The sequence below is a fragment of the Podarcis gaigeae genome (genome assembly GCF_964106915.1).
Source record: "Podarcis gaigeae genome assembly, chromosome: 10".
NCBI lineage: Eukaryota > Metazoa > Chordata > Lepidosauria > Squamata > Lacertidae > Podarcis > Podarcis gaigeae.
In genome coordinates this window covers 42,143,776-42,170,268 of record NC_139686.1, presented here as the reverse complement: position 1 = coordinate 42,170,268, position 26,493 = coordinate 42,143,776, and the positions used below count along the sequence as shown (strand labels likewise).

The 26,493-nt window shown below is 38.8% G+C and overlaps 1 protein-coding gene and 2 long non-coding RNA genes across 36 annotated transcripts in view; 1 reads left to right on the top strand and 2 right to left on the bottom strand.

Moving 5' to 3' along the window:
• Window positions 1-26,493, bottom strand: part of OSBPL8 (oxysterol binding protein like 8) — a 67,884-nt gene that overhangs the window by 30,452 nt on the left and 10,939 nt on the right. For 11 of the 30 annotated variants that reach the window (XM_083699149.1, XM_083699150.1, XM_083699124.1 and 8 more), the window contains exons 2-4: window positions 23,893-23,980; window positions 19,488-19,524; window positions 14,253-14,390 (exon numbers count right to left, since the gene is read on the bottom strand). In XM_083699149.1, the coding sequence (XP_083555275.1) occupies window positions 14,253-14,390; window positions 19,488-19,524; window positions 23,893-23,934 (217 nt within the window). In that variant the 5' untranslated portion in view covers window positions 23,935-23,980. Of the gene's footprint in view, window positions 1-991; window positions 1,094-2,463; window positions 2,575-5,877; window positions 6,140-6,311; window positions 7,214-14,252; window positions 14,391-19,487; window positions 19,525-21,298; window positions 21,356-22,261; window positions 22,345-23,892; window positions 23,981-26,493 lie in introns of those variants that run through there. The other 19 variants (XM_083699147.1, XM_083699145.1, XM_083699143.1 and 16 more) reach the window with 15 other exon arrangements.
• Window positions 1,413-10,971, top strand: LOC310825660. 5 transcript variants are annotated; one of them, XR_014555399.1, is made up of 4 exons: window positions 1,413-1,762; window positions 3,583-3,672; window positions 8,084-8,155; window positions 9,367-10,971. It is a non-coding gene; the product is annotated as an uncharacterized lncRNA (long non-coding RNA). The 5 variants fall into 5 exon arrangements; XR_014555401.1 differs by having other exon boundaries at window positions 3,583-3,686; XR_014555402.1 differs by lacking the exon at window positions 1,413-1,762 and adding an exon at window positions 2,715-2,729.
• Window positions 9,307-14,246, bottom strand: LOC310825680. Its single transcript, XR_014555432.1, has 2 exons — window positions 12,693-14,246; window positions 9,307-11,811 (listed from the first exon to the last, which is right to left on the bottom strand). It is a non-coding gene; the product is annotated as an uncharacterized lncRNA (long non-coding RNA).

Below are 26,493 nucleotides of genomic sequence, written 5' to 3'. Positions count from 1 at the left end.
ACATTTTAGAAGGCAGGCACTAACTCATATCATTTAAGCAATACCACCAAACAGACCCTTGCCAAAATAATTTCTAATACAGGAGTCAGAACTTCCGTCAGCAATTTCCAGAATTTAGCACAGAGTAACAAGTATCAAAAAAGTGTAAAGTGTTTATTGATGACTTTGCTTTTTAACATAATTAACAACTCCAGAGAAAGGGGGTCACTTTTTCATTAAATAGTTTGACATGTTTTCAACATCTATACTCAATAAATATAAAAATGTTATCTTTAGAAACCACAGGCTAACTCTTTTAATGGAAACAACTGAAACAGAATTTAAGCTTAAAAATTCATTCAAAATTTTGCAAGCATTTGAATGCTTCATTTGCTCATCATGCAAATTACTTAGGTGGTCAGTTTTGCCTGCTTTCCATTCGAAATGTCTAACTTTACACAACATTTTTTATTTAAAAAACCCTTCCTAGTCAATTTCCCCTTGCTTTGATGAGTCATTAAAAAAAACAAAACCAGATATTCTACAGCTGAGATCCAAGGTTGTTTTTTAAGCCATCATTTTGCCTGAATTCATAAAATGAAATATAGCAAGAAATCTTAAAGCTTGTACAGTGGGGGGGGGGGATTAAACCAATAAAATACTTTTCTTATATCAGATGATCAAGAAAATTCTTAAGATTTCAAACTATTTAATCTCAATGACTAACAAAGCAGAAATGACTTGGATCCAACTATTTGTATCATATAAATCTGGCAACTGTTAGATTTAAGCTATACAATAAAAATATATTAATTTACTATATTTTTATCCTGCTTTTCAGACAATTACTGTCTCCCAAAACGGCAAAGAGAGAGAGAGTATGCGTGTATGTAAAAGAAGGGCCCACCATCTTTCTATTCATATTCTTTTGGATCTCATGCTTTTCATTACTAGATACCAAATGTTCTGGCCCATTAACAGAACACAAACCACTAATATATCCCTCCCTGACCTGATGGGAATCCTCATCCTCTGAGCTCACACAGAAGGTCACACACATCCTATTAGACTCCTTTCCCTCCTGCCTGTTTTTCCAGTATAGAAGCAAGACAGTGCCAACATTCTGCAGTAAGATATTCTGCTTTGGATACCTTTCATACATCTCACTCTCAATCGCTCACGCTGTATGTGAAATCCATATAACTCTACATATGGACACAGCTTAGATCCCCTTAACAGCTAGAAAACTGTTAACTGAAAGCTATGACAGAGCTTAGTTCTCATAGGTACAATCTGTTATAACCTTTGCACCACAAAGGCTCGCATTATATATTTTTCACTTTAATAATGGGAAACGTCATGCTATTTAAAAAGAAAAAAAAGTGCAGTTTCACTATTTATTATAATGATACGTATTATAATATTAACACACCCACAGAACCTGTTCTTGAGCATAGGGATCTTAGAACGGAACTTGAGGTTACAAGAGAAACAATGGTTTCCTTAGCAACACCAAAGTGGGAAAGGGAGGCACCTGAAGGAGAAAATCAGTGGGGTGGGGGAATAATAGTATTTAATCCGTTCTCTATCCACCAGTTCTACCCTACAAATCCACACACACACACCCCAACTGGCTATTTAAAATTTGTATCTCCCCAGCCAGGCCATGAAACAGGAAATAAGCTCAACGGAGAGAAAACCAAGAACATTTGTGAAAATAAATCACCCTGCATGGGAGGATTAAGCACCCCCCTCCCCTCCCTCTTGCCACTGACCCTCCTTGGTAAGTGCCTTTTACCCTATAATATGCTTGTTAGCCATGAAAACACTAATGGACGGTAAACATTCAAAAAGGAGTGCACCCCAAATCTGTCATATGGTTTAACTACTCAAAAAAAACCAACCAAAAACAGGGTCTCCACCCCCATTGTTCAGCCCAAACACTTAGGTCCAGGCTCCGAGGGCCTTCTGGTGGTTCCCTCATTGCGAGAAGTGAAGTTACAGGGAACCAGGCAGAGGGCCTTCTTGGTATTGGCATCCAACCTATGGAATGCCCTCCTATCAGATGTCAAAGAGGTAACATAATTGTACAACCTCCCATAGATAGCCTGAAGGCAGCCCTCTATCAGGAAGCTTTTCATGTCTGGTGTATCGTGTATGTTTTATATTCTATTGGAAGCTGCCCAGAGTGGCTGGGGCAACCCAGTCAAGATGGGTGGGGTACAAGTAATAAATTATTATTATTATTATTATAAATAAACATGGATCAGAAGACATCTAGTGAGAAAGCATTATCGTTATTAAGTAATGTAATTTTGATTCAATATTCTGAAGCAGAGGGTTGTTGTGGTTTGGTGTGTTTTTTTACGTCTATGCTACAGCACCAATATTTTCTACAGATTTTTCCCTAGGCATCACATGTTGAACACTCATACTAATCCCTATTACTGGAGCTTATTTCTGCTTAAAGAGGTCTCTAATCACCTGATGATTTGGCATGCCTGCTTGGAAAGGCAGTTCGCACTCGGACCTAGTTTTGCCGAGATGCATACATGCCTGTGATGTTCTGCTTTTAGCTGTAGAAACAGACTTACTTGCAAGATGGAATGTTCCATTATGACAAAAAATTCTGACACACAGAAAGGCACCATACCAGGGGCAAAGCTACACTGTAATCCTTCTTTGCAACATCTAACTTTCTATAGGCAAGGTGTGTGTGTTGTTTTTAAACTTGAGCAACTTCCCATCATGTGAGCCCTCATTTGCAGTCTGAAACAGTTCAACATAGACACAAATTTGCCGCTTTTAAATCTCCAGGCCAAAGCTGATAGTGGAACACCACTGCCCAAACTTAGTTTTTATTTATTTATTAAATACATAAATAAATTTGTCAGGTATAAAGTGGTGAACTTTTACATATATCCTCCTTGTATCAATTTCCATTGTCAAAAGTCTTTTTTATATCAGCCTTATATCAGCTTTACCTCTAAATCCTACATACCGGTATCTCTCTCCCTTTCCTTATATCCCTGCTCCAAATTCCCAGGCCTAACTTCCTCACTATCTTTTTCTTCTTCCTGATATCTTTATTGATCTCTATCTCCCCTTCCTCTTTTGCTGCCCCACCCTCCTGAGCACTCTCTACATCAGGAAGGAAGCAGGAACAAAGTGCAATGTGATTTGTTTCCACTGCGTATTCCTATGTCAATATGATGCTTCTCTTTGCAGACTGTTTTTTTACACTGTGGAAATACATTTCAGTGTCAATAATATTCTATTATTCTTTTCCATAACCCACAACAAACAGCTTTTGGCAAACATCCATTCTTGGGATTTTTTGATTATTATTTTTGCTACTTCCTCTTTTAATTCATATTTCTTACTCATGCATGGTGCATTGAAAGGCATAAGAACCTCATAAGATTCTAGAGGAGAAAACGGGCTCAGCATTCTTTCACAAAAAAACTTATTTAATTCTTTGACATTTATATGCTGCCTGTTCAATGCAATTAAATATAATGTTATAGGGAAAGGGTTAGTATTTTGAAAAATCTTCATTACAAATAGTAAAGATAAAGCATCCTCCATCTTGTGGTCTGGCAGGGGACAAAATGAAGAAAGAGCCAGAAGAACAGCAATTTGAGACAGAGATGCATGCAGAGCAGCAAAAATAATCATCGATGCTCCTCCAAGGTAAATTCAAGAAGGTAATCAACAATGATAGCTACTTAACAATCATTATTTTATTTGTTACATTTATATGTGCACCAGTTTACTCCAGTAAAAGTACAAGATTTAAATACTGAAACATGGCAACTTAAGCAATGCAAAGTTTCAGGAACCAAAAAACAAGTTATCTTACCATTGGATCATTTAAGGCTGCAATCCTAACTACACTTATCTGGGAGTAAGCCCCCTTAAATTCAATAGGACATACTTTTAAGTAGACATGGTTAGGATTGTGCTGTAAGAAAATTGGCTACTGTTCCAAAACCTCATTAAAATGCAACTGAGGCATGGTTAAACTCCACAGAAAACACAATTAACAGTATAGTTTCTGCACAGGATACTGGAAAAAACAAATGGGTGTCAATTATTGTATGCACAGAAATAATCTGTTTCAAGTAAAAAACATTTGCAGTGGTTGTTGGTAAAAGAAAAAAGGGGAGGGGGAACCCTTCAACTACTGTGGTGACTATTACCTTGAAAATTCAGGTTCACTATTAAGATGGTATTGTTCAGCCAGTGAGACAAAACCATACAAGATTCTAATGAAGCCCAAAGAGCAAAGAAATTGTAAGGATTGCAGGGTCATTAAGACTATGAATACAGAAGGCGATCAGTGAAAATAATCAAAATGTGTTAGCCATTACTTTCAAAGCCTTATACCAGGGTTCCCTAATCATTTTTGGGCCTGAGGACACATTCAGAATTTTGAAAAACTGACAAGGGTACAACCACAAAATCACTGCTATTGATGCATAACCATTCATAAAATGACTGCCTCCCACTTAAGATCACCCTCTCCAGATTAACTCCCCCCCCCCAAAAAAAACCCCTCTCAGAATCTTCCCCATCAACTCTATCATGACTGTACCAATCATGGTCACTCCTTTCCCTCCTTCAACTTTCCCTCCCCTCCCCCTCATTACTTTCACCTCCCCCTACCCCCATGTCCTAACCCGCTGCCCCCATGTCCTTGCCAGAGCAGGTGGAAGTGGCATTTCTGTATGGGAACCACAATGAATTTGGGGGATTCTATAATGCCCACTTTGAAAGGATATGGGAGCTAAGCAGCCCCCATACAGAAGTGCCACCACTCACTTGGGTGAGGAGTTATGTGACTGGGAAACAGCCTTTGCAGGTAATCAGGGCATGGAACTGCAGACCCTGATGTCTGCAAGTCCTGCTTTGGGAATGCCCACCCAACACTGCCTCGTACTTGCACAAAAATTGAACTGATGGAGATTCTTCGCTACAAGACTGTAGCTAACAAGATCAAGAACAAGAGTCTTGGCTATAGGGGTGAGCAACACTGATGCAGAATACCTAACAAGAAGAGTCATTTTGGTGTCATATACAAAGTAAGGTTATTACAAAGGTATTCAGCATTGCTAAGTCACTCTCTTGGCATGAGCTTTGCCACAAAAATCACTTTAACCATTTGGCTAGAACACTAAGCATAAGTAACTGAACTTTCTTTGTCGTTTTGTTTCTTTGTCCTTTTGTTTCTTACAAAAATCAGTGTAGCTGAAAATGTTGAGAGTTTCTGATGTATTTATATACTTTTTTGTAACAATGACATGCCTATGGTTTTCAGTTACGCAGAAATAACATTCACATATTATGGTTCATTGCTTATTTGTATCTAAAACAACAGCTTCCAAAAATGATTCCCTAGGGGGTCATTACTGAACATTACCAGTTTTGATATTCAGCATGATTTTAGTCATTATTATTATTACAAGAATAATTAAAGAGCCTTGTTGGAACAGATATAAAGTACCTAATCCAGTATTCTGTTCTCACAGCGGCTGACTAGAAGTCTACAAACAAGTCGTGAGTACAACAACTCTTCCTCCTAGTTGTTTCCCAATAACTGATGCTTTTAAACTATTGAAATTAAACACCATTGCTCATTTTCAAAATATATTTGGTGCTCTGTTCCCGACAGCTATTCAGATGGGTTTGAATTCCATCAGTACTAGTTATTTTAACATATAGCGCTAATTGTACCGTAACATGGCATATTGCTATACATATGCCGCACTCATTAATTTGGCTATCAATGAATTTTAATCTAGAAATACATTAAAGTTCAATTGCATGTTAAAAATGCAGATTTTCTACTTCAAAATAATAAACATAAGCTGAAATAAGAGCAAAATAGGACATAACCTTGACATATGCTCAACTTGAAATATAAGGGCTTTTTGAAACCAGCCCCCCAAAATTAATCCTTTTGCTGCTGTAACAGCAACAGATATTAGAATGTGTTAGATATCCAAGACAGCTCACAAAATCAATTTGTGACTCTGTGTTCATCCTGAGGTGGTGTTGTTGTGGAGAGTCAGCTTATTAGTCCCACTACTGTCAAGCCACTTTTCTGGTTAATATGATTAAACACTACAACACAAAAACTTATTACATCAACAAACCTACCATAAGAAAGAAACCTGTAATTAAATCTGCATTACCTACATCTATGTGCAACATGTGATTTTCATCATGCAATGAGTTTGTTTGGAAAACAAAGTCAGCTGCTAGTAGCTATCAAGCTACTGCTGTGTAATATGCAATCCAACTTAAAATATATTTAGAGATATACTTGCCTTTAGAGATGTGTCTCCAACTCACATGAATGGAAATCCAAAACACAAAACAACTGTATATTACAAGAATGGCAAACTGTTTTACAACCCAAAAACTAGTATCCCCAAGGTTGACAGAATCAATGCAATCTAAATTTCTCCTGAAGCAGTTCCTCTCTGTACACCGGGTTACAGCTCAGGCACTTTTTATAAAAGCAGCTTGCTTGGCCGTAGACTTGTATCTCAAACTGCTCTGTTCCACAGCTCCTCCCACACACTTGTTGACTACTCAGGTTTCAGTTATTTTATCCCAAGCAAGACCTCTGAATTACAAGGACAACAGATTAGGCTCAAATGGGTCAAACTGGCCAAAAATTCCTTAAAAAAGATTTGTTGACAAGTCCTTTCTTTACAACAAGAGAACAATAAGCCAAGACAAAAAGCTCTATTCTAATTATATATCCAGGGTGAACAAATACACATAGAGAGGAAAACAGGATCTCAGCAGCAGCCTTGCCACTGCTCTATGCATATTCAGATGCCCTTTAACACATAGGGTTCCTCTGCTAATACCCAATCAAAATGGTTGGACACAGCACACACAATTCTGCTCAATGCATTCTGGTAGATACTTTAAAGCTAGTTTAGACAGTTTCAGCAAAACAGACAATCCCCAAATAACTCACAGAGAGCTTGCTTACCATGAAGGGGAGGTTAGATAGAATATGAGGCATGGTATAAGAACGTAAGAAGAGCCTGCTGGATTAGGCCAATGGCATTATGTTCTCACAGCAGCCAACCGGATGCCTGTGGGAAACCTGCAAGGAGGATTCTCCCCTCCGGTGGTTTCCAGCAACTGGTATTCAGAAACATTACTGCCTCCAACTGTGGAGGCAAAGCACAGCCATCATAGCTCGCAGCTATTAATAACCCTCTCCTCCATGAATCTGTCTAATCTTCTTTTAGGCTGGTGTCCATCACTGCCTCCTGTAGGGGCTAGTTCCATAGTGTGCTGCATGAAGTTTTATCTGTCCCGAATCTTCCAACATTCAGCTTCACTGAATGTCCAGGAGTTCTAGAGTAATGAGAAAAACATTTCTCTATCTACTTCCTCCACACCATGTGTAATTCTATAAACTTGTGTTTGACTTAGTTTGGACTTTTGTTACAATGTGCTCACACTGTTTTTTCTCATCTACCATTGTATTGCCCTGTCACCCAGTGGGGCAAGGGAAACTGCAGCCTGATTTGATTTGATTCATATATATAGTACTATTGCTACTAAAGTGCAGGTCTTGGTAACCTTAATTACAAAATTAAGAAAAAGCTGAAATCCAGGATCCTTGCTGTGCCGTGTCTGAAATGCTCCATTCTGTATTGCACAGCATCTAAATGACTACTCTGTAACTTGGTTCCACTCCCAGCCATTATCAACAAAAAACCCATAAGGTGGCAATCTTTTAAAGAGCTGTATATGAAAGGGATCCCATCTGAGAAGAATGAAATAGAGCTGCAGAAAGCTTATGAAATATACATGTCACAGGACGTGTGGATACCACCTTCACATATTTTAGTGGTAAACGGATTTTACACTGTGCAAGTACAGAAACATGTACTGGTACAATACAGGGATGTGCCCCTCCCCCAATCAAAGTAAGATATAATGATTTGAAAGGAAAATGAAAAATATTCTAGTCCAATGCTTTGCCCCAATGTTCTGGGGTTTGAGGAAATAAAACATCAAGTTGAAAGGGAAGAGGAAGGTATTTAAAATAGTTTTCACACTTTTCTAGGAACTGGTGAAAATCTTTGAGCTGCGTGTGATTTGGGCTTTATGCGGTATCCCTGGAACATGACCCCCCCACGCAAGTTGAGAGTTGCCTGTACAAAGCCCCTAAAGAATTGGGTCCAGTGTACCTTCAGAACCACTGAAATCATCTGGAGGAGCATTGTTAATTGTCTCCAATGTTACAAAGGACTGACTAGCTACAATTAAAAATTGGGCATTTAGTGTTGCTAGTCTACGGAACACTTTGCCAACAGAGATGTTTTGTGCCTACAGTTGTTTAATTTTTTATTAGTCTGTCACCTGAATGATTATCTGCATATGTATTTTAATTTCTGAATGATCTTCTATGTTTTAGAGTGTAGACCACCTGATATTTTTAATGAAATGGTGGCATAAAAGTCCGTAAATAAAATTTCCCCAAATACAGTGGTACCTCAGGTTAAGTACTTAATTCGTTCCGGAGGTCCGTTCTTAACCTGAAAATGTTCTTAACCTAAAGCACCACTTTAGCAAATGGGGCCTCCTGCTGCCGCTGTGCCGCCATAGCATGATTTCTGTTCTCATCCTGAAGCAAAGTTCTTAACCTGAAGCACTATTTCTGGGTTAGCAGAGTCTGTAACCTGAACCGTATGTAACCTGAGGTAGCACTGTACCTACATTTGACAAAAAAACATATTCCATTCCATTCCCCTATAGTACTGTTAGACAGATTGACCCAAAACTACAGAAAGCATTCCTTTGGTCTGTTGTTCTTCCCAGTTAAAGGACTGTTCCCTTATCCCTTGGCACCCACAATTCTACTCACAGTAATATCATTTTCTTCACTTAGAATGCAGAATACATTTTAGTCAATGAGTTGCTGTGTTACATTATAGAGCAGTAAGATAAATATGTACAGAGGTTGTTGAGATTGAAAATGCGGCAACATGTATGATAATGACTCAAAGGCATTGTACTACATTCAAAGACATGTGAATCAACTATAAACTGTTCTTAATTTCCATATAGTAGATGGAGCTGGCTTTCTGCTAGCTTGATAAATGTTAACCAATTTAAAAATAGCAATATATAAGCAGGCATTTTACAAACATAGTTGTCTAAAATGTTGGACATCAGCTGTACAGTAGCATTATGAATGTTCCTGCCTACTTAATGTATTAGAGAAGGTCAAAATGGTTAGTTGAGCAGCCACAATCTCTAAGAAAAACAGGAGACCAACAGAAATTAACATTTTAGAATGTAAGTTCATTGTCATATTTATTTCCAATATTTTTATAAAACAAACAGGACACAAATAAACAAAGCCAGTAGGTAGGTAGGTAGGTAGGAAGGAAGGAAGTGTAAGAGTTCACTTATCAGGGGAAAGGAGCCAAAAATAGTTACAACAAGAAAAAAACTGTTCACAGAATTGAAGAGGTACCTATGAGACAATGGGTGGTGGTATGCCATGCACTCAAAAGGATGCAGCACTCAAGACTTCAACTCCTTGGTAAGCAGATGCAGAGGATTTGTTCTTCAAGTATTAGAGTGCTAGCCATTTTAACTATAGCAGGGCATGAACATCTCACTCTTGTGGGCTTCTGAGAGGCGTCAGAACACTCAATATTTTAGAGAGAGGTTCGTGTAGGAGAATCTTAGACCAGTTTTCACATGATTTATCTGAAAGCACATCTCTTCTAAGAAGAAAGCCACTACTGGCATTGCCACATCATGTGTAACAATAAGTCAGGGTTGAATCCACATTGCCAGCTTTTAACTTCAAGTTGTTTACTGTTCTGAAGAATCAGAATTGTGTCAAGTCGGTTCCAAACATCAGTTTTTGTTGTATTAAATGCAATCAAAAGGTCCAATGCTGAAAAGCAGATAGGGGCAAGAGTTGATGTAGATGTCCTCAAACTGTGGCCTATATATCACAAACTCAATTCAGGTGATCCATAAAAGGTTGCAGAACAGTGCTTGGTCCTGCACTTGATTATTATTTTTTTCTGATGCAGATCAAGGTTGTTTTGACTCAGCTGGATTATCAGACAGGGAAATCCATGATTTTCACAATATGGTGCTGAATTGATTATGCTGGCGCTAAAGAAAAAGTGCCCTTAAAATGTGGAATGTGCTTTGATTTGATTAATAATAATAAAGTAGTCAGAGGAAAAAAAGCTTTAGAACAAGAACCCATGAACATCAGCTCTATTTCTTTTACTTCATAGTCTCTAACAATCCTGGAGGACTTGATCAGTCTTTCTTGTACTTAACAAATCAAAAATACCTATGCACAAATGACACTTGTAGATACCAAACCCTCTTGAGAGGAATGTAACAGAACATGAAAACTTCCAGCACATAAACACCAATACAGCTGTTCTCAGTAAACCCAGTTGTCCTGCTATCTGTAAACATAGATTTCACCAAAGCATAAGTTTAGCATGGTTGAAGGAACTGAAATGAACCTACCCTCTGAGAACACAGCATGCCCCTTTGGCTACCACTACTGTGGGGAGGAGCAAAGTTAGTTCTTCCATAATGCATGGATCCAAAAATGACCTATTCTGAGAGCAGCGGCAAATAAAAAGCTTATAGGATAGCCCATGAAAGTACCATGGATAGAGGGGAAAGGGGGCCCTGCCATTTTGGGTAGGAGAACGTAATTGGTCTCACAAGTGAATTTGCAATCTAAAGAGGGAAACACAGGGAGGGTGGTTACAAAAATGAGACATGTCACTGGGTCTGGGAATGTTACAATGCAGTGGAAGGTGAATAGATGTAATCTTCCCTTGGACTGTACCACTTGGAAAGTTGTATGACATTAAGGATACAATTCTGCAAAATTGGCAGATGTTTACTTCATCTCTAAGCTGTGAGAGCCTGTTAATAAAGCAACCACGTTTCTCTATATGAACTTGAGTATCCATATGTATATGGCTGTGTGTCCTTCCTACAGCTCTAAGTCAGTCCCAGAGGATCCAGGGACAAAAGCAGGGGGAATAAAAATCAATGATTAGTATTTTTTCAATGATTTTTTTAAAAAATTATGTCAGAATGACATTTTCACAAAATGTTGTGAATACTAAATTTCCTTTAATTAAGTATGGTAATATTAAATTTTGGTATCATATAAGGATGTTAACTATATAGTTCACATCTCAACTGCTCAATACCTCTGCCAGAGACATAGTTTAAGGAGGCGTCTGTATGTAAGTGATGAACCAATTTGATCACTTCTCAAATGTTAATATTTACACAGGCATTTCATTTTCATCTCATGAAAACAAATTGTTCTGGTTTGCTCAGTAAATATCAAGCCCTACTTTGACCTATCACTCACAGGCATTTCATTTTTGTTTGATACTCTGTTTTTTGAGGATGGGGCTGTGCCAAGGCAGAGTGAAGAAGAAAGAAACAGCTTTGAAAAGAAGAATCATGGAATTGTAGACTTGGAAGGGTCACCTGAAAATGGCAACAGACTGGAAGTGTCCTCACTCAGGAAATGCTTAAGCAACACAATGAGTTTCAGACCAGGTTGTTGGGACAAAACAGTTGTCGTTATTTAAGAATAATGAACCATGATGAACACTACAAATAAATTATAATACAGGTCAGGGATGCCAACATGGAACCCTCCAGATGTTGTTGGACTACAACACTCATCATCCCTGTCTACTGTCATGCTGGCTGCTGCTTTTGGGAGTTGGAGTCTAACAATCTCTGGAGAGCACGATGTTGACTATCGCTGTTCTAAGTACAGTGGTGCCTCGCAAGACGAAATTAATTCGTTCCGCAAGTTTTTTCTTCTTGCAAGTTTTTCGTCTTGCGAAGCACGGTTTCCCATAGGAATGCATTGAAAATCAATCAATGCGTTCCTATGGAAACCGCCTTCAGACCAGGTCCGGGGACAGTCTGTCCCCCGACCTCTTCTGAAGGCTGGGGGGGGGGGACAAGGGCTTTTCTTCCCACCCCCAGCATTTTAAAAAAAACCCCGGGACAGCGGAGGACTTCTCCGCTGTCCGGGGCGATCTTAAAATGCTGGCGGGCGGCAGCGAAGCCTTCGCTGCCGCCCGCCAGCATTTTAAAAAACCCCGGGACCTCTTCTGAAGGCCGGCGGGGGGCGAAAGTCTTTGCTCCCCCCTGCCTGCCTTCCCGGGAGAGTGGAGAAACGCAGCGTGTTTCTCCGCTATCCCGGACGGCTTTTGAAGGCAGGCGGGGGGGAGCAAAGACTTTCGCCCTCCGCCGGCCTTCAGAAGAGGTCCAGGACCTCTTCTGAAGGCTGGCGGGGGGCAAAAGTCTTTGTCCCCCCTGCCTGCCTTCCCGGGGGCTTTTAAATCGCCCTGGGACAGCGGAGAAGTCCTCCACTGTCCCGGGGTTTTTTAAAATGCTGGGGGGCGGCAGCGAAGTGTTCGCCATTTTAAAAACGCTGCGTTTCGCCATTTTAAAATCGCCATTTTAAAAATCGTTCCCCACCGCCAGCATTTAAAAGAGGTCCCCGGAGATTTCCCTATGGGCTTTCTTCTTGCGAAGCAAGCCCATAGGGAAATTCGTCTTGCGAAGCAACTCGCAAACGGAAAACCCTTTCGTCTTGCGGGTTTTTCATCTTGCGAGGCATTCGTCTTGCGGGGCACCACTGTAATCTGAAATGTTACAGGAAGAAAGAAAAAACTTGCAACTTTCTATATACCAAATTAAGCTTGCTTTACCTGCCCATTCTCTTCAACTTTTGCGCAAAAAGGCTGCATAAGTTTACAACAATATGCACACACACATTATTCTACAGACAACTTGCCATAAAAAGCCACGGGTAACTAGCCATAGGGGCTAGTAGTGACAACTGATAAAAGGAAGAAAGGGCAAGTAATGGCACCAAACAGACACATTCAAGCTAAATGTTCTCTAAAATCGTCATAATGCCGCTTTACAACCCATCTCACTATGATTTTGAAAAGAAACAAAAACTATAGTAATTGGAATTAGAAAATTTGAAATATTTCCATTTTCTTGGTAGTTTATTCAGCTTGCATTTGGCCTGGAAACCTGGCATGCATAATCTCTGCTACAAAAAATGAGCAGCACAACAGCACAAGTTAAGGTTTCTCTCTTTATCAATCTGTGCATCAGAAAGCTGAAAAGATTCCCCAAAAGTAGAATTGCTCTTCCTCAATTCAAAGAAGAGTTCTGAGGCAACTGGAAGCAGCTAAACATTTACAGCCCAAATCCTTAGCATTTTCTCAGAAGTGTTATTTTGGGCAGTGAGGCTTGTTCCTAGGTAAGTGTGCACAGAATAGCAGCCTTACAGCCTACAGTATGCTTACTCTGACAGAGATCATGCAAGCATGAACAGGAGAACCCTATTTAGCAAAGGGCAGACTAATCTGCAAGCCTCCAAATGTTACTGGATGACATTTCCCATCACCCCAGTCAATGGTAGTTCAATGGTAAGGAATGAGTATATTTGCAATCCACCAATATCTGGTCCCACCCCCTAATTTATGTAGAGGGTATTAATTCAACCAACTGGTGTTCTCTGTTATTAAGAATCATTCTAATCAATTCAAATCTGAATTGCAAAAGTGGAAACTATTCACGAACTGCAAGGAATTTCAGGCAGTACAAAGCACAAATTCCAATTTTTAACCTTTCGACTCTTCATTCTATTTTTAAAAATCAGAAATCTGAATAGCCATTAATGGTGTACAAAACTGTCTTACAAATGCTTTTAACATGCATACAAATGCAACCTTAAACAGCAGACTGAAAAGGGAAGACATAAAGTTACACATTTATTAAGGTAAGAATTTATTTTCCGAACCAGATGAGAGGCAAAGAACAGAGAACAATTTTCAGCTCATCCAAAGGATTCCCCATTTTTAAACAGTTTTTACTGACATGTAGATGAACACATTTGCTGCAAGAGCTGCAGTAACTATTGAAGACATTATGGGCTGTGGAAGCCTGTGTAAGGGCTCCCATTGGTACAATGAAGCTTTAATCCCTCCTCTTATCCCAGATCTGCTCTGGAAGGTTGGGAGAACTCCCAGAATAGTGTGGGATGATGGGAGAGGAGGGGATTATTCAATCAGACAAGCAGAAATGCTTCTGCTGATGAAGCAATCTATTTAGGGCTAGGTTGAATTCCACCCTTTATCCAGTTTGACATTCCAGTCATCTAATGAAATGCTTCTTACCATGGCCATGGACTGTTCCTGGACTAAATGATGGCTGCTGTAGATCTTTGGTTGGAGTAAGATAGCCTTCTTTTCCTTGACGCTGGCTCATCTTTCCTGGACTCAGAACATGAGCTTCATCGTTGTTTGTTACCACACCTGAAAAACAAAGAGGATTATTAATTAATTATTCACTGCACACAGTGTTTTACAGAGTACAGGTCCATGCACAAGGAGAAGCAAAGGAGGAGGCTAAACCGAAGGCAGGGTATATAGGAGGCCCATCCAGCTCCCAAGAGACTGTGATCTACTTCCAATTTAAAAAAACTGGCAGTGGTCTACCAGAGTTGAGGTTTTTTGGGGGGAGGATGCCCCGGAGTTGTTGAGCTTAGGCCAAGTTACAGCATGGCATGGGAATGAGAGGCTTACACCAATGGCTTCACACAAATGGTGGGATTTGAGGGAGGATTTAAAGGAAAGTAAGAACGCACAGTTGTTCTGGGAAATGGTTGCAAATATGGGAGGAAAGGGTGGCATCTTTTGAGAAAGCAGGATTTCTTCAGGGGCTGGAGCTGGATGAGGTAAAATTATGGGCAGGGATGTACTGGATATAAGAACGGGACGATCAGGGTGGACACATGAGTAAAGACATATGAATGTCTTCCAGTGTTACTAAGAGTAAAAAGGAATTTGCTGCCCCATGTGGTCATCCCATGGCACTCTGATAACTTTAAAATAGCATTTCAGGCATAAGCCTATGAACACAGCTGCTTCCCAATTTAGAGGTCTATAAAACTTCTTCCTATATCAATTTCAGAATTTTTTGCGTGCAGCATTTCCGGTCCTACCTATACTATTAATCACATCTGTTTAGACCAAACGTTCCCAATATTAAATTTCTAAAGCTAACCAAATAGTGGTACCAACAAATTGGACAGATCCTTCCATGTTCAAAAAATGAAAACGTTATGTCTTAGAGTTGTACACGTTTTAATTAACAGCTTAAGTAATACCCAAAACATCATAACACCCATTCATAGATTCAATCCCACAAGAGTATAGCTTTTATAGAGGATTAACTTCCAATCTAATAAAACATACCTGTTTATTTTTGAGATACTGCTGTCTTTTTGTTAATAAGAACTGCACATTCTGATGTCATGTCATGTTGCTTCAAAGCCCCCACTTTTTAAATCTTTCAATACTGCTACATTGCCCTCTAGAGACTTCACTATGAAAGTGCAAATTTCTTCAATTTTTCTACCAGTAGTGATTCTGTTCTGCTCTTGGAAAATACTGCACTCTCAATATTAAAATATTCACCATAAATTTATTGTGGTTAGCAGACCAGAGATAAGACCAAAAATAAAGCCATACAATGTACCATACTCTTAAGTATAGGGCAAAATGCAAAGCAAAAGCTTGGGTAAAGCAAACTCTAAGGGATATTTATTTTCCAGACCTTTTGACTTACTCATCCGCAAACTGCTCATCTTGTTCCTTAGACTTTTTTTTATTATGCTCCTTTTCAGTTAGCTGCTTATTTTATGAGTATTTTAGGAGTATGCATGTATTTAAACACAGTGTGGCTTTTACTCATAATAACCAAGAGGTAGAATCTGTGGAACATGTTCCTTTTCTTTTTGTGATGTTTATGCTGGAGCTTATTGGCAAAAGATTGCCTAGAAGGTCAGCTCCATTTTATATAAAATACTTGCTGGGATATAAAATCCCAAAGGCTTCAACCATATAGGTATACAACCATACAGGCTGGATCTTCCACAAGCCCACCAAAGGGTTGTGTATGTACAAAATATCTAATTAAATTACTCCAACATAAAGCTGTCCAACACACATAAGCATGAAAGCATCCTAGTTCTCAAAGCGTTAGTAGAATATCTGAGATGTACCACTTCCAAGTGGAAACTCACATGTTGAATATTTTAGGATACAAATAAATCCCATCCACATAGAAAGACAGGTATCAGGGAGAAAGTTGCATTGGTTTTTAAATATTTTTCAGATGGAGGAACATTTGATTCTGCAATTCGCCACATGCACTTAGAAGCAGAACATCTCAGAGATTTTAACCCCTCAATGATAATTAGGGCGTAATTACCAAGTCTACTCTACCGTAGAGAAGATCCTGACATGACAGGTTAAGCCACTGATTTATCTGCAAAATTTAAAAAAGAATCCTCAGAGCTCCCTTTGCCAGAACCTCCTAGTCTTCCTGAAGATTGAGCAAAATCTCTTTTCCTCAGCCTCTTTTTACACACAGCAACCATCTATCCTTTGCTTCCCACTCAGTTCAACCTCTTTCCTTTGGGAAAGCAGGGGGTCAGTAGAGATTTATCTTGCCTAGGTTGACTTGAGCTGGTCTTGCATAGCTGTTCTCTTCTTACTAAACTACCAAACCCTGTCCCAGTTATAAACACAGCAATATAAACCCACTGCATCCCCTAGTGGCAGTTGCCACTCTGTATATATGACACAAACTACACTTTTCTTCATTGATTCAACGTGGCAAGTGAAAAACATTATAACACTGAGCACACAAGACTTTAGGGAAGGGAAATGAATTAACATATATACCTGATTTTTCATTCTGAATTTTGAAAGGCTTGCAGCCCAGCCCCCTCCCTGAATCCTCCATTTCAAATTTCATATGGATAATATGAGTCATATTGATTTTTATAAAGGAACAGAATTTGTGGTTTTAATAGATTGTCTCACACCTTAATTACAGAATGACGCCTATGGGTCTTTAATATAAGCGTAATGTGGGCAGTAATTATAATAAGAAATACACATAGTTTAGTCTCATACTTAAAAGGTGAAGGCTTAGCCCGCTAGAAGGATTAAGCATTTAGTTATGAGGTAAAGTCTTGGATAGGAGTTCCTTCGGAGATGTTATTAAGCAACCATAAAAACTTTTAGTTGCTTGAAGCCCACTTGTGTTCAAAGAACAAGTGAGCTGAGCTACCGCATTGGTAGGGAATCTGTGGCCTTCAGATGTTGCTAGACTATACAACTGCCATCATACCTGACCACTGGCTATGCTCACTGGGGTTGATGGGAGTTGGTGTTTAACAGGTTCCCCATTCCTTGGGGTACAATCTGCTAGGCAAGGAAGGGAAATCCTCTTCTCAACTTGCAGTCACACACACTGAATGTGGATACTGAGAAGAGATCCCAGACACTAACATAAACCAGAAAAACAGGAATCCAAACTCTCACCATTCAGTTCCAGTAACATGATTTACTGAAGAGGCACCTTTCAGTGACGGTGGAACTTCCAGGTGAGACAGAACTGCTGCTCCTATATAGGGCTCAGTCTAAGACTAACTGCTGCTGAAGCAATATCCGAGCAGGGCACACTTTGAAAATATGGCACCCTGTGCAAGGCTAAAATTTGTGTAACTGCCCCACCCAGTTGTGACTAGACACTATCCAACAGGAGCCCCACAATGCACTTATGACTGGATTCCATTCAGCACTTCCCTGGAATCTCAACTGAGAAGCTGGGATTGGGCGAGAACAAGTGACAAAATACTGGTGTTTGAATGTTGAGTAAATGCAACATTCACACAGCAGAAATTCAGTTAAGAACGGATATATTGATAGCCGCAACTATACATTTTTCTTTTTTAAAATGACTACAGAGTGCCTAAACTGTTTAAGAAGTACAAATTCAAAACAGAAATTCACACAATGGAACTAGTTGTGTGAAACTTTGGATCTCAGTCTCTACATATGATGTCTCAAGACTTTTCCAGTACAAAAAGGAGCTTGTCAACCTTGCTCACTATAGTAGTGTGTTACAATTAGTTAAGAGAAGAGCTCTTCAAAAGAATGGTGTCAGCTATCTGAGAAGACTTTAGCAGGCAGTTCCTTTTAATTGTATTCTGACAGGAGTAGTGCTAAATATTGCTTATTTATAGTCTCAAGAGAAACATTTGATAGCTGCCTATATATTTTTCATTTATCTCTCCAATACTGGGTTCTAGCAAGAACCCCTGGCTGGATTAGGAACATGGTACTGAATCAAGGCCTCTCAGCTGCTCTCTCTTCAAAATAGGAGCAGCAGCATTATGCACACTTTTAAAAAAGCTTAAATCAAGTAACACACTGTTTAGCCCCCGCCAAAACGCCATGATTCTTTGCATTACACAGTAAGCTAATTAGAGATTACCAGGAATGCATAGGCTCCTGGAGAGGAGCTCATCCCTCTTTGCTTCTCTCTCTAGTCCTTCTTTATTGCACTGAGCTAATCCACGGTTTGGCAAAGTGTGGTGTTCAAACCTGGGCTCACAGTTAAGCTCTCATCTTGTTAATTTTGAGTTGTAGACAAGAATAAACCCTGGCTACAGCTCATGGCTAGTTAAGAGAGAACTTCACCACACACTTGGGTTTCGGTGGCATGCTAAACATGGGAATAAAAAAGGCTTGAAGAAGCAAAGCATCTGTGACTTCTCCAAAAGCCTGCGCAGTCCCACAGCCATAGTTTGGCTTACTGGGTCATGCGAACTAGGCCAATGAAATATTCTTCAGAACTATTGCATTATTCACATGCAAACTTAGGCAGATTTAAAGCAAAACTCAGATGATTAATTGAATTAGATTTCCTTCATCAAGCAACAGCACTGCTGTAATAAAATCAAAATACTGAGATATAACCCCACAAGAGAACCTTAGTAAATTTAAATAATTAATTAAAAAATAGCTAAAGATATTTAAGACAGCAAGTCAATATAGAAACAACACAATTATGTGCTTTATCTATTTGCAAGATCTTTTATTTGTTTACTATCACACGGTTGGCTACTAGCTTCCACTTTTCTATTAAAACAGGGAGATTATCGCCAACAGAACAAGGTTACTAGTCATTATAGTACAGACTAAATTATACTCTAATCAACAGAGCCATATATACGTGTTCCATTTTGAGAATGATTTAAATTTAGTTTTCCAACTTTTAAAAAAACCTAAGGCCCCTACTGTTTTCACATTCTTGTTTATTTTCTTAAGTCACAGCAGGCTTAAGCTTGTGCGCATGTACACACACATGTGCTTGCACACAAATGCACAGTTTCTGTAGTTCAGCTATTCCACCTCCCTCTGCTACTTTTGTGGCTGATCATTCATTAAAAGCTCGGCACTTGACAGTGTCTAGTGGAAGAACCTAATCATGTCACGATCTGGGAATATGATAATATAGCTCTTTACATGTTGTAGCAGAAATCATTTACTTACTTGAGGATCCCTGGCAGTCTTTGATCTCATCATGATGCTTGAGGTGACGTGCAATTGAGTACGCAGAACAGCAGACAAAAGCAGCAAGGCCAAAAATGGAGAGAGAGAATATAGCAGAGGAGGCAGCCACAATTTAAGGCAAGAGAGAGAAAGGGAAACAGCAGGTTAGTTTGAAACTAAAAATAAAAAATGCACATCAGTCCTGATTAATTTTCTTAAGAACAACACAGCACCAAAAAAAAGAGAGAAAACAAAACAAGTGTGCTTAGCAACAGGCCATTATTAGCTTTGCTACAGTTAATGAATGACTAATTTCTCCAGAAGTACAAATACTTTTCAAAATTATTTTTCATTTATCCAATCACATAACTCACCAACTTCCACTGTAAAAGGGATGCCTTTTACAATAAAGGAAGTTTAACTTTCATTCAATCTATTACTAGTAGAAAGTAGCTGCAGAACTTGACAAAAGCTAACTAAATTCTACTGTATAATACTACATCAAATATAGTGAGTTAGAATGGAATCTTGCTCTAATGAGGGAGGTGCATACAATATTGTCAAATATATTATTAAAAATATGGATTTCAAGTAGGCATAATAATTTCTTCTAATAGCAAACTGTGGCAGTTGAATGAATATCAATTTGGAAGCAAAACAGGGTAACCCAAAAAATGGGGGGTGAAGTGGCAGGGGGGGGGGTAGTCCATAGGCAGCCTTGGGGAAGTAGGTGAGAAAAATGTTTGATGAATAGTATGAAGGTTAAAAAATACTCCCTTCCTTCAACTACAGTGAGATAAGTCAACCCTAACATTAGGCAAAGTGAGGCAACTGTTCCAAGCAGAAGCAGCAGCACCACCAAATGTTCTTTCTGTGCAACTCCCATTTCCATTTGTTGCTACACAACCTCTCCTGGGTACCCCTAAACTGGCCTGTTGTCTTAGCATGATGAAGAATGCAACCTGAACATCATGAGAAGATTCCCATTTCCATTCAGCTAGAGCTCTGAATAGAACTCCTCTCATAGACGGGATATTCTACAACCCTTTGGGTTCCCACTTGAATGATATAAAATTACATACTGATACAATTATACAATATTCTTTGTTATTATTAGGCATTGTTTTGAAATTGCACCATGCATTTAAATTATTTAAAACATGACAGGCACAAACCACTACTAATAGTACATCAAAACTGTTAGCAAGAGTTGCTGTAAAAGGCTGTCAGTCTAAGCAGAGGAAGAGCTGCTTGGCCTTCTTCATTTTCGTCTCTCCTCCCCTTGTTCAAACATGTCTCCCCCAGCTGCTTTTCCACTGGGGGGGGGGTTAGAGATGAGTACATGGGTAGGGGGAGTTCTTCCTTAGGGAAGAAAATTAGCTGTGGGGGATTTTGAACAATACATTCTGAAGGGAGGATAGTGTAGTCTTTCTTCCATGGTTACTTTTAATATAAAAAGAAACACAGACCATCACACACGTCTCTTTTGGCCCTTACAGATATGGGAAAGCCAGAAACACATGTTCTAACAGTTCTTTGTCATTCAGTACTTTAGTGGAGAAAGAAAAAAAAATCATGATAAAATCAGAAATGTATGATTTTTAAAATAGTATCCTTTTGGAGGTGTTCTTTTGTTAAAAGTGAAAGATCTGCGATGTAGTCTAAACTTGATTCGTACCTACCTTAATAAGCAACTGTCTAAATAGTTGCATGGCTGAATAGTTACATGTTCATTACTATAATAATAATAATATTCAGTATGCATCTGAAATTCATTATGCTTAAACTATGGTGTTAACTAAAAACCTTACCTCAAATCTATTAAAATACTTCCTTCTCTGTTTAAAGATTCCTGTCTGTTATCTCTACTAAAGGAAAAGAAAATGTACCATATTAAATCAAGTTGGGGGGGGGCTAGCATAGCTCAGTGGTAGACTATGTGGTCTCAGGATCAATCCCTAAAACCTCCAGAGAGGGATGAGAAACATCTCTGTCTGGAATTCTAGAAAGCTATTGGCAGTCAGTGCAGACAATAGTGCGCTAGATCAGGGGTAGCCTTCCAGTTTTTGGTGAGGGCTTGGTTGAGTGGGGAGTTGTAGTTCAACATCTAAAGGACACCACCCTGGTTACTCCTGAGCTATGTGGTTCTTAGTCAGGTTGTATAAGGCAGCTCCCCATGTTTCAAAAACATGGGGAGTGGATCATGACACACTCTGAAGTGGGTTAAACTAGCAACACTTTTGCTAAGAAAAGTAGGAAGATCTGCACACAGTCAAAAATAAAAATAAGAATCAGGACTGTGTCCCGTATTGCAGATAAAAGGTTATAAGCAAGTTCAGTATTTGAAAAGTTTGAAAAACAACTCGCTACAAGAGAACTTTTGCCTTGCATTGGCGGTAACATGATTAAATAATGTTCAAGATTATGGAATATGTTTGCACTGATAATGTTATGGAGGCACTTTGGGACTGTTTGAAGTTAGCATAACACATCTGAGAGCAATGCTACACATTTTAACGGACTTTTATTTTAGTTATAGATTTAAATAATAATAATGGTAAGTCAAACTGTCATGAAACAATAGATCGAGTGTTGCAAATCAACTAGAATAATCACTTGCTAAATGAATGTCTTCCAAGCTCATTGTGAAAACTACATGTCATCTCTCATGCAATGCTCTGAAGGAAAGAGGAGGAGAAAGACAGAAATAGCATCTTAAGCATAAATGACTCAGATGAGTCTTACAATGGAGCAACTATATTATCAGTACTTACATGATAAAATAGAGCAGAGGATAGTCTAGCCACTAAGACCTCCACAAGCCTGTACAACTGAGCAAATGCCAACAAGAGAAGCACTGAAATGGGAAAGCTGAGTGAAGCAGATAAAAGCTGATCGTCCAAGATTATTGTAATGGCCAGTATGTAAATATTTCAGCACTGCATAGCTAATTACTTTCAAGGAGCTCCTAAGCAACAGGCTAACACACAAGTCTACTGAGATCTACTACTGCTATATTGTACTCGTGAAAAAAATCCCTATATTATAATGTACTGCCTCAAACTAATTAAAAGAGCTAAACTACAATTTGACATATAAAAATCGCAGTTCATATTATGTAGGAAATGAGCAAGAATTTAGTTTTTCAAACTCTTACAATGTAGAAGTTTACTTGTTGAATATAACAATTTATATAGAAGAAAAGGACTTTTTCAAAAACTGGGATTCAACATTTTCTATCATGTTGCTTACCTAATTAGAGATTTAGTTATTTCTTTCACTTGTTCATTTAAACATTTTTCTAAATCTCAAGCTGATTCTGGTGAGCCTAGAATACAGGCACATCCATTAGAGACAGGAAAAATGAATAATTTCACTAGTCAATGGCATCTATTTGCCTTTGATTTTTTTTGTCCTGGCCACAATATCATTAAATTGAAGCTTTATATTAAGAAGTATATTCAAATTTGGTTGTGTTATCTCACACTCTTACCTTCCACATAGTTCAGGAAAAGCAGCCCAATTTTCAGAATGACATTTTGTTTAACACTGAGATCTTCTATGCTTCTTCTATGCTTTTTGTGTTCTAACAATATTCCAAATCTTTGCAAACTACCACATGATGGAAGGCGGTTGCTTTCACAATTCTTTATCTACCACTACCATTTCCTGTTGCAGTTGCTATATATTCTGCTTCTTGTGTAACCCTGTTATTTCTTATTTCCTACCAGGTTCAACATGAGTTTTCTACTGGACCAGTTTAAACCAGCTGTCACCAACCTGCGGCCCACCAGAAGTTTGGGACTACAGCTCTTACCAGCCCAGCCATGCTGATGAGAGTTTTAGTCCAAGAGATCTGGAGGGCACCAGGTTGGTGACGGCTGGTTTAAATTAAATCAGAAGTGTGAAAAGGGAAAAAGCAAGCAAACTGCAAGAGTTTATAAAAAGTATATTTGATATTCAGTTTGTTGGGAAGTTTTTACATTGTAGACACGCAAGTTATGAAACACTGCAAGGTTCTACTCTACACTTTCTACTAAAATTCATCTGCTTTTGTGGTTTAAATTAGGTGCTACTAAAAGAACAAACCCACCAAAGCACTTCCCTCTTTTTTTCTTTTTGGGGGGTAGGGAATTCTTCTGACGATATGTGCTCAAACCTCAAATAACTCTCTTTTACACACCTTCCCAGTGGGGAAAATTGTTGATGTTTATTGTAAATGGGAAGGGGCGCTCCTATTCCCACTTACCTGAGATTAAGTCCTCCTGAACTCAATGGAATTACTTCTGAGTAGACATGTTTAGGATTGCAGTATTAGTTGGTTGTGAAGCTAGATGGCTGTCTGCGGAAATGCCCTTTGTTTAGGATTTAACCTTTGCCAGTCACTATGTACAAAATTACTTACCGAAGTTCTATCCGGCTCCCCTTCAAAGCTAGTTGTCTCCATAATGAAGCAGAACTTGTCTTTCACTTAAAGTCCTTCCATTCTGTATCTATCAAGAAAACACACACCTAAAATTAACTGTGAATATAGGTAACATATTGCAACTGAATGAATTACGTTTGATGAGTAACGCAGCAGGACACATTGTTCACCACCAATACTATTTATTTCTAAAAATAAACAAGAAAGCAGTATTTGTAGATGATATACTGCTGACTTTGTTAGAAAATAAAGAAAAGGTAGATAGGTGAGCAAATTTTGTTCTCCAAAGTATTTACACGATAGCTAACTGGATACAGATCGCTATTCAGTAATAGGCTATGTGAAGATTACTTGACTCTCAATTTAAATCAGTAAGTTGATGAAAATAAGCTGATGATACAATGAACAAGCTAGAATCGATTTCATAGTTCTTTGCAGTTCAGTGGTTGTCAAAGAGTGTGGCAAGCCACACTGGTGTGGCAGGAGGGGATGGTAAGTGTGGCAGGAAAATTCAAGGACAGTCAAAGAAATATTTAAACATTTCAGTGTAGTATAGCATATAGTATCAAAATAGTTGTTGTTTTTTAATTTGCAGAATATGGATATCTTTTCAAAATGAGAGCAAGAACGTCAAGTGTAGGGCTGCCATACATTTGGGATTCATCCTCCGAAAATAGCGTCCGGGCAGATTTCTGAGAAAGCGATTAAAATGTCCAGGAAAATCTGGGCATATGGCAGCCCTTTTTGGGGGGTGAATTTCCTAAAAAATAACTCAAAAAAACCTCAGCAACTTTTGTGTCTGGATTTAAACGTTTTGAAATATGGCAACCCTAACCAAGTGATACTACAAGCTCACATCTCTCATTGAGTTTGTATAAATACTTAAGGTACATATGTAAGAGGCTCATTTATAATTATATTTTGGGAATGATTCATGTTTTATACTTTCTGGGTGTCCCAGGATCATATTACAAAGTAATTGTGTCCCGTGTTATAAATCAAGCACTATTAGGAGCTCTTTCTTTTTGCTTTCCAATGCACTTCTTATCCATAAAAAAGTTGGTGTTGCAAGAGCACATTTTTTTTTCTGAAAGTGTGGCCCAGAGAAAAAAGTTTGAAAACCACTATTGTAGTTGATGTTATTAGCTTTTGGGAAATCAGGAAAGGACTTCCCCTCAAGACGTTATACGAGCAAAAACAGGGGGAAACATAGAAAGCTGTTTTAAGCATAATTGGTGCACTGGGAAGTTGGGGGTTACAACTGAGGAAGGAAAGGTCAACACTTTTTCATCTGATGCAATCTCCATGAAAATAACACAGTCCTCCAGCAATTATGTTTTTTTTTAAAAAAGCTAAAGTTCCATGTGGTGTGGTAAGTGAAAGAGAGGAGGGGTGAGTGGGTGCTATGTGTGGGGTTGTACGAATGCATGTGTGTGTGTACAAGAGGGGGAATGACCCCATCGACTTTTTGCAGTGGGTGCGTCTAAAACAGGCATGTGGCCCCCATAAGGTCAGCTATAAGGGGATGTGGCCCTCAGGCTGAAAAAGGTTTCCCATACCTACTGTAACCAATTTGCATATAAATCACTTCTGTTTAAGAAGTTTTGAAGTACCATTTCATCATCATTATCAATGCCAATTAAATTCCCACAATCCTGTGTATGCCATCCTCAACAACTGGTCTACAGTATCTGCAGCCATGATGTGAACTGCTCGCAGAAATTGTGGTTTCCACTAAATTTTCCGTATTGAATATAAACAGTACTATCCAATAGTACTGAAAGCACAACACACAGAATTTTTTTGCCGTTGTACAAGAACTACTGACAGTGACTAGTGCTGGAAAAAGTTTATAAATCCACCCTTCCCCTATAAAAGAAGCCAAAATAATTTTGTTATTGATGTTAGCAACAACAGAAATGCCATAACAGAAAGAAGAGTCTTTAAATCCTTAAGATCAAAGCAGCAAGATGGTGAAAGAAACACATCCCAGCAGGAAATGTTTCTTTCATTTTCTCTAATAACACACAAACTTCTAGATAGAGAAAGATATCAAAAGCTTGTTTGCATCAATGTATTTGAGCAATGCCAGGACAAAAACAAATCAATAATAATCTACGCAACTAACAACCCAATCATGTGCATATTTACTCTGAAGTAATTTACTTCCGAGATGCCAGTGCACATAGCATTGCAGATTGAGGTCCAGTTGAAGTATAAAGATCCCACCCCAATGAACCACTGTTTATCAATTCAGGAACAAGACTTGTACCTTTCTAGTTATTCCTTCCCACCTTCCATCATACACTCAACATTGATTAAGATATCTGGTTTGTGAAGCCACAGTTTCTTGTGTTATCTGAACCATGAAACAGTAGTTTTAAGGCTTCCCCCAAATCAAGACCTGAAAGTAGAATCAGATCCTGGTCTGAAATGAGTTTTTTGTTGTTGTTGTTGTTCAAACTTCCTAGAAAACTGTGGATTAAAGAAACCAGGAAAATTCCATCAAAGGTGGACACACAAAGGGAGAGGGAAGCGTTAGGAAAAACATGTGAACACTATCATTATCAGATGAAGATA